Below are 8,595 nucleotides of genomic sequence, written 5' to 3' on the forward strand. Positions count from 1 at the left end.
AATAATAATAATAATAATAATAATAATAATAATAATAATAATAATAAAGAAAGAGAAGAAGAAGAGAAGATAAAAAAAAATATATATCTTTTTAAACCACAACCATACTAATATTTAGTAATGTAGTATTATAGGGTATGGTATTATTATTGTATTATTTTCTATAGAATTAAATATACAATTAGCATTAAAATAATTTTTTTATTTTTTATATTATTGTATCAAAATTATTTAAAAAATCTAAAAATACTAAATTTATTTTTTAAAATAAAAAATAATTTAAAAAATACTTTTAACAATAAACATTCATGGGATATAAAACAAAATTAAGTTAGTCGTTTTTGTTTTTACATTTCAAAAAAATTTAAAAAAAAATAAAATGTTTTTATTTTTTCTTTACTTTAAATTAATATTTTTTGGTATTTTTAAATCATTTTAATACATTAAAAATTATTTTAAAAAAATAAAAAAAATATTATTTTAATATATTTTTAAATAAAAAATATTTTAAAAAATAATTCCAATTCCTAAAAACTGGCACATGTGAAGTGATTAAAACAACAAAGTAGGTTTCAATCTCTGAAGCAATGGTATTTTGGTTATCTTTTACCCTACTTTTAAAAGAAAATAGGTAAAAAATGATCCTACCTACCGTGCATTATTTTTTGCCTCGAAAGATAGATTAGTTATTATTCTGTGAAAAAAAAAACAATAAAAAAACCTATTATATGTCCGCCGACCGTCAAGGCCAATTGTTTTTTGTTGATAGAGACTTTGATCATTTTATAAGGAGTTCGTCAAAAGTTGACTTGGGGTTTCCCTGTCAAAATGGAGTTCCTGGTAGCTTCCTGCCCATGTGAAAACACGTATGGAATACAGCATTTGATCGATCGATCTGACTATATGTGAGGCCTTAAGATCAGGATTGGTGATTCTGGAGCAAGAAGCCATGGCCATGATCGCAGTGCAGGTGGTGCTCGAGAAACTGGCTTCCTTTGTAGAAAAAGAAACACGGTTCTTGGGAGGAGTTAGAGGGGGAATCGTTGAACTACAGGATGATTTGTATTGCATGAAATCTTTCCTTCAGGATGCGGAAGAAACGAGTGAGAGTGATCAAGGACTGAGAGCCTGGGTCAAACAAGTGAGAGATGTGGCTTATGATGCTGAGGACATTCTTGAAGAGTTCATGCTCCGGTTTGCTCAATCTCACGGGACTGGTTTTATCCATTATCTTCGCAATTCATATCGTTCCATCCGTAAATTAAGTGCGCGGCACCGGCTGGCAGTCCAGCTACAAAGCATTAAAGCAAGGATGAAAGCCATTTCAGAGAGAAGAAATGCATTTTCTTTGAACAGGATAGACATGCCATCAACCTCCAGTGCTACCGTAGAGAAATGGCATGATCCCCGGTTAGATGCTCTTTACTTAGATGAAGCTGATGTCGTGGGAATTGAGAACCCAAAACATCTACTGGTTTCGTGGCTTGTAGAAGGAGAAGAAAAGCTCTCCAGTATCTCTGTGGTTGGAATGGGTGGGTTGGGAAAAACAACCCTCGTAAAGAAAGTCTATGACAGCCACCCCATCAGAAGAAGCTTTGATACCCATTCTTGGGTTACAGTTTCCAAATCATTTGCATCCACGGAGCTTCTACGAGTTGCTCTGCAGGGGTTTCTGGTGACAGCAAACGAACCTGTTCCAGCTAATTTGCAATCAATGACTGACCTCCAATTAATTGATGCTCTAAGAAATTATCTATGGAGAAGGACGTTTGTCATTGTTTTGGATGATGTATGGACTGTAAACGCTTGGGAAACAATAAAGTATGCATTTCCTGATTGTAACTGTGGTAGTAGAATTATCTTCACTACACGTTTAAGTAACTTGGCTGAATCTATAGAGAACACTAGTCATGTTTATGAACTCCAAGCTTTACCAGAAAATGAAGCCTGGACCCTCTTTTGTATGAAAGCCTTTAGAGGGGAACATAAGGCTGTATGCCCTCCAGAACTGGAAGAGATGTCTCGAAATATCTTAAGGAAGTGTGAGGGACTGCCACTTGCAATTGTAGCAATAGGAGGCCTGCTGTCGAAGAAGAAAAATGAAGGTTTGGAATGGAAGAAAGTCCATGACTGCCTAGCTACAGAATTGAAAAGTAACAACGACCTTGGGAGTCTACGTAGAATACTTCAACTAAGTTATGATGATCTTCCCTACTACCTCAAGCAGTGTTATTTGTATTTAAGTGTATTTCCAGAGGACTATTTGATAAAAAGAATGAAGTTGATCCGGTTGTGGACGGTTGAAAGGTTTGTGGAAGAGAAGCAAGGCTTTACAAAGGAGGAAGTAGCAGAGGAATACCTTAATGAACTCGTGAATAGGAGTTTGATCCAAGTGGTGGAGATGAATTATTTTAATAGGGTCAAGACATGTCGTGTTCATGATCTAATGCGAGAAATCATTCAAATGAAATCCAGGGAAGAATCTTTTGTTATGATAGCAAACGGAGCAAGAATCAGCAAGAATGAGAAAGTTCGGCGTCTATCAATCCATGAAAACTCTGAGGAAGTACAATCAGATATGAGATTTCCTTATCTGTGGTCTTTGTTGTCATTTTCTTCACATCATTCTTTTGAGCATAGTTTTCGCAATTACAAGCTGTTGAGAGTATTGAATTTAGATCGAGCTCCCCTTTCCAGCTTCCTACCTGAATTGGTTGAACTGATTCATTTAAGATACTTAAGTTTGAGATGGACCATGATAAGTGAGCTTCCAGAGTCCATAAGGAAGCTCAAGTACTTGGAAATACTTGATTTGAAAAGGACTTTTGTATCTTCTTTGCCTGCTGGGATCACACAACTGACATGTCTTTGCCAGCTCCGTAACTATCGACACAGTTTCCAGCCATCATCGTTCTTCCCAGACACTCATGGAATGAGAGTTCCATCAGGAATAGGAAGATTGACGAGCCTGCAGAAATTGGGAAGCGTCGAAGTGAATGAAGATTATGAATTAGTCAGGGAGTTGGGAAAGCTAACTTCGTTGAGAAGGCTGGGCATTTTAAAGCTAAGAGAAGAGCAGGGAATGGATCTGTGTTATACTTTGGACAGGTTGAAACACCTTACTGCATTGTATCTTGTTTCACTAAACAAAACTGAATCCTTACAATTTGACTCTCTTTCATCTCCTCCAAAATATCTCCAACGACTATATCTCAAATGTAGTCTTCCGGCTTTACCAGAATGGATACCTTCACTCCAGTATATTTCCAAGCTAGTGCTTCAATATTCTAATCTGAAAAGTGATCCTCTCAAGGCCCTCCAGAAATTGCCTAGTTTGGTGTTGCTTGAACTCCGTCAAGCTTATGCAGGGGAAGAACTGTGTTGTGATCCTAGTGGATTTTCAAAGCTGAAGAGGCTAGGTCTCCATGAACTGGGGAGATTGCGGCGCATCAGAATAGCGAAAGGATCAATGCCTGGGTTAGAGAGGCTAGACATTACAGCATGCACGGTGCTAGAAACCGTGCCGGATGGGATTGAAAACCTGAAAAATATAGAAGACCTGGTTCTGTGGCATATGCCTCCAACATTCATCAAGACAATAGAAAGGTACCGTGGTGAAGATTTCTGGAGAGTTCAACATGTCACAACAATCACCCGTATCTACGAGAACCAGGGGAGATGGTTCTCTGAAACTCTTCCGTAATTAGAGGGGTAAACTACGGAGAGGACTACAGTTTCCGGAAAATCATGATCTCTGCCGAGTTCCTCAGGTCTGTACAGAAGTTTCATCATGTAATGCTGAGCCTCAGAAAACAGAAAACTGCTGCTCCTCCCTCCTCTTCTCTGCTCCTTTGTCTCTGTTTTGCTGTCGTTGAATCTTCCAACCTGCTATCTTGTCCATGTTTGTCACCACTAATTCTGGACAGCGTCAATTTATAGACATCAATATGAGTATATTTGGGATTTGTCAGATGTTTATTTTATATTTTAACAAATTCTCACAACCTGAGTTCGTTTTGCAAGTTCACATCGACTTTTTTATGCTGGTTTTGTTTTATTCGTTTTGTAGTACTTTATTTATATCTTTTACTTTAAAAAAAAAAAAGATGAGAAAAAATAGAAATAACTACAGATTCAAAAGAAAAAAATCGAACCAGAGTCTCGATCTTGAGTGATAAGATTTTTTTAAAAACATGTAGATATGAAAGAGAGACGCAGTATTGCCTCTTAGACCCACGAAGAAGGTATGAAATTAATTCAGTTAAATTATATTCATTTTACGAATTAAGAAGAAGCAAACATATATATTGACACACAGTCAGTATAAAAATATATAGCATAATAACAGCAGGGAATAGGTGCAGAGGGAGAATATACTAACAAGAAAACAAAAATTGCAGATAACTTCGACCCGTATAGCAAATCGATACCTCTGATAATTTTGTGAATATTTCTATATATTAGCAATGGCAGAGTGCTGAAGGAGGCATAGGATAGAACAAGTGATTGTGCATGCTGGATAGTATACAAGCAGACCTATGAATAAATGACATAACCAGTCCGGGGAAAGTTAACAGCTTCAGCCTTCAAGCCCACATCTGTACAATTTTCTATAGTATTAAATACAAACTTAGTATTAAAATGATATTTTTTATTTTTTTTATTTTTTATTTTTGATATCATTATATTAAAATTATCTAAAAAATTTAAAAATATTAATTTGATTTTTTTTCAAATAAAAAATAATTTAAAAAATACTTTCAATAATAAACAATTTCCTTATTATTTCTTAATAATCCATTGATATAGTAAGTACGCAAATAACTGTTGGCACTGTCCATCGAAAGGTATCATGAGTAAATTGAAAACCAGGAACGGAATATTAATATTTATGGATCAATGAAGCGAAAGTGTAGTTTTTTATGTTTTTTTTTTTGGAGGAACTGTTGCTGATATTGGAAAGTTTTTGAAAAAAAAAAAGAGTTAGATTTATTTTTCGTTACCAATTCTATCAATTTATTTATTTTTCCAAACTGGTTTTGGATTCATATTTAAGTGAGCAAAAGAAGGGAATATTTTCCCTTTCCTTTTTAATTTGCCTTTGTAGTTGATTTTAATGTATGGAATAGAGTCCTCTGTTTTGGTTTTTGTAGGTTAGGTATATAGCTAGAATAAGGTACGGTGTAGGTTAGGTATTTAAAGCTTCGATCACAGCAACGGTGTTGAATGAATGGATGGATTTTAGCAACTTTTTTTTATGCTGGTTTTGTTTAATTCCTTTTGTAGTAATTTATTTATATTTTTTAATTTAGAAAAATGATGAGAAAAAATAAAAATAACTAAAGATTCAAAAAGAAAAAAATAGAGCTAAAGTGTAATAAGATTTTTCAAAAGATATGTAGATGTGAAAGAGAGACGCAATATTGCCTCTTAGACCACCAAGTGATAGTGTACAACTAGAACTATAAATAAAGGGAAAGTTAACAGCTTCAAGCCTATGAAATTTTACAATTAAACAAGAAAAAAAGGGTCCAAACCTATGAAGTAGAAGATCATTGTTTATTGGATTTGTACTTTGAAATCCTAAACTCGTTTTGTTATTAGAACAAAAGGGAAAACCCACCTTTCGACTTTGTAACGTAGAAGCAGAGAATCCAACTTGGAGCCTAATATCAAAAATAATTTTTAAAAAATAAAAAAATATTATTTTGATACATTTCCAAGTAAAAAACACTTTAAAAAGCAACTGCAACTACACTTCTACCAAATATTTTATACATGTTTTTTGCTATATATAAACTTTAATTATAATTTTTATCAAACACGTATTTAAATTCAAGTAACTACAATAAACTATATTTTTTTAAACTTACTTTTTCAAAATTACAACCACAAAAACTACTTAAAAAACAAACATACTCTTCAATGCATTTTCTTCCTTCTTCCTTCTTTCTTATATATTTAGAAACTGTCTTACATGCATGTAGATATCTTAATGGTTGGGTTTTACAGTTTACACTTTCTAATTTATAAAACCAAGAGTAAATCACAAATATCAGATTTTTTTTTTTCTTGGACCAAATTCATTTTTATGGGATAGAGATTGATGCGGTGTATAATTGGGAATCTTGACTTCAAAGGTCTACGAAGAAGAAAAACAAGTGCTAGTGGATGATGGGATTTAAGAGACTTGTTAGAAAATCAAATGTTCGAACAAATGACTTCCCAAGTCCACGCAGAAAAAAGCAAAGTAGCTTGCACAACAAGTTGGAGGAACACCCCGTTCCACAAGCTTGAAGAAAAACATTAACAGGCTAATGAAAATGATTGTAGGGCCCAAGATCAAATTAATTGCTCAAACGGTAATCACAATTTATTTTAATTATGTTAAATTTTTACATTAAAGAGTTTATGTTGGAAAATAATTTTTAATATTAAAAGTAAGCGGGGTTTGTTATTTATTTGACTTTAAATATGTCAATTAATCATGTTTTAGATAATGTTTTCATCAAATAATTCAATATTACAGGATTGAGTTTACTTAATCTAGTAATTTAACATATAGATAAATTTAAAATTAAACTTTCTTCTTCTTCTTCTTTTTGCAAGCCATTGATATTGTCTTTTGTTTTTAATTTTATTGGCCCGCATGGTGTCTATGATGGTCATCTCTGCCCTAACTTTCGTCATTCAAACACATCAATAATATTTTAATCAATGCATTTTCTTCTTTCGTAATTATATAAATATATTTATAAAAAAGAAAATGAATTTGTTTTGAATGGACTAATATATATCATTCAGATTAAGAATCCAAGAATAATTAATATGGAAGTAAATCAGCCTAACAGATACTTCTTTCTTCAACCAAATTAGCAACAATTGATGATGTTGATAATATATTGAGAATGTTGACCGACTTCACAAGTCTACGGAGAAAAAGAAGTGCAAGTGGATGGTGAAGCTACCGGGAAATCACTTCATTCCATGAAAAACGTTGAGGAAGAAATTTTTGTATTCCACAAGATCAAATCAATTGTTCAGAACACATGACTTTCCATGTCTATATATGACGAAAAACCAAAGTAGTTTACACAACAAGTTGGAGGAATTGACTAGTGACAGACAGTGATTGTGCAGCCTTAGACTTGATGCATCTATTGGATCCTCATAAATAAGAAAAAAGACAACCACTCACATTGGAACCTAATATGTCAAAAAATAAAAATAATGGATTTTCTTAATCACAAATAATGAATTTTCCAAGTTTAATCACAAATCCACAGATCAGTGGGTATATTTAGTATTGTAGTATAAATAGGACCTCTATGGTTGCCCGAATGCACATATGACATAACAAACAACAATATTCTACGTAGTACTTCATAGAATTATCCAAGATGATGATGAAAAAAATGGGGGCTTGGATGTTGCTAGCATTATTGACTTTGGTTGGCGACTGGTGTGGTCGTTGTTATGGGTGCTTGGAGGATGAGAGAATTGCTCTCTTAGAGGTCAAAGCTTTGACCAATCCAAACAGCATTTACATGGGAGATTGGGTGGAGTACAGTAGTAATTGTTGTGAGTGGTCTGGGATCGAGTGTGATAACACTACTAGGCGAGTGATCCACCTCTCTCTTTCGCGTGCAAGGGATCAGAGTTTGGGGGATTGGGTTCTCAACGCATCTTTGTTTCTGCCTTTTAAAGAACTGCAAAGTCTTGATTTGAGTTATAATGGACTGGTTGGTTGCTCTGAGAATCAAGGTCGGTTCAATGCTTCTGTTCTTGTAATCATAAAGTAAATTCATATCATTGTGTGAATCTTATACCGAGATTACGCTGATGAAGTGGCTAGCTGGTGTTTAATGTCAATTATCTTGCTTTGATGTGTTTCTCTTCCAGGCTTCGAAGTCCTATCATCAAAACTGAGGAAACTGGAGGTACTTCACCTAAGTGAGAACCAATTTAATGATGATAAGAGCATTTTATCATGCTTCAATGGGCTTTCATCTCTCAAGTCTTTGGATCTGTCACTCAATGAGGTGATCACAGGATCAGGTAGCTTCGATGGTGACCGTTTAATAATTTAGCTTTCAAATATAGTTATTTATCCTTTTCATATGATTTAGCTTCTATGCGTTTGTTTCCTTCCAGTATGCTTAACTTTGAGAGACATCATGCAGGTCTCAAAGTCCTGTCATCAAGGTTGAAAAAGCTGGAGACCCTTGACCTGAGTGAAAATTATTGCAACGATAGCATTTTTTCATCTCTAAGTTGGTTTTCATCTCTCAAGTCTTTGGATCTGTCAAACAATGAGGAGATCACAGGATCAGGTAGCCTCGATGGTAACCGATTAATTATTTAGCTTTGAAACATTTTCTTTTCTCCTCCTCGTATGATTTAGCTTCTATGCGTTTATTTCCTTCCAATATGCTTAATTTTGAGAAACATCATGCAGGTCTCAAAGTCCTGTCATCAAGTTTGAAAAAGCAGGATAGACTCCAACCATATGTGAATCACTGCAACGATAGTATCTTTTCATCTCTAAGTGGGTTTTCATCTCTCAAGTCTTTGGGTCTGTCAGACAATCAGCTG

General features: G+C 34.2%; 2 protein-coding genes across 3 annotated transcripts in view; both read left to right on the forward strand.

Moving 5' to 3' along the window:
• The first annotated feature begins 798 nt into the window (after positions 1-798).
• On the forward strand, positions 799-4,004 carry LOC105117032 (disease resistance protein RPM1-like). Its single transcript, XM_011014565.1, has one exon. It carries the CDS (start codon positions 950-952, stop codon positions 3,701-3,703), a length of 2,754 nt encoding a protein of 917 aa, XP_011012867.1. The 5' UTR covers positions 799-949; the 3' UTR covers positions 3,704-4,004.
• Positions 4,005-7,221: 3,217 nt separating this feature from the next.
• Positions 7,222-8,595, forward strand: part of LOC105117033 (LRR receptor-like serine/threonine-protein kinase ERL1) — a 5,199-nt gene continuing 3,825 nt past the window's right edge. The window contains exons 1-3 of one of the 2 annotated variants that reach the window (XM_011014566.1): positions 7,222-7,764; positions 7,903-8,058; positions 8,184-8,333. In XM_011014566.1, coding sequence (XP_011012868.1) covers positions 7,401-7,764; positions 7,903-8,058; positions 8,184-8,333 — 670 coding nt within the window. In that variant the 5' untranslated portion in view covers positions 7,222-7,400. The remainder of the gene's footprint in view (positions 7,765-7,902; positions 8,059-8,183; positions 8,334-8,595) is intronic. The other variant, XM_011014567.1, reaches the window with a different exon arrangement.

The sequence above is a fragment of the Populus euphratica genome, unplaced genomic scaffold (assembly GCF_000495115.2).
Source record: "Populus euphratica unplaced genomic scaffold, PopEup_1.0 scaffold1153.1, whole genome shotgun sequence".
Classification (NCBI taxonomy): Eukaryota; Viridiplantae; Streptophyta; class Magnoliopsida; order Malpighiales; family Salicaceae; genus Populus; species Populus euphratica.

Coding starts and splice junctions, on each gene's coding strand:
- LOC105117032 (XM_011014565.1), top strand. CDS start 950: ATGGCCATGATCGCAGTGCAGGTGGTGCTCGAGAAACTGGCTTCCTTT.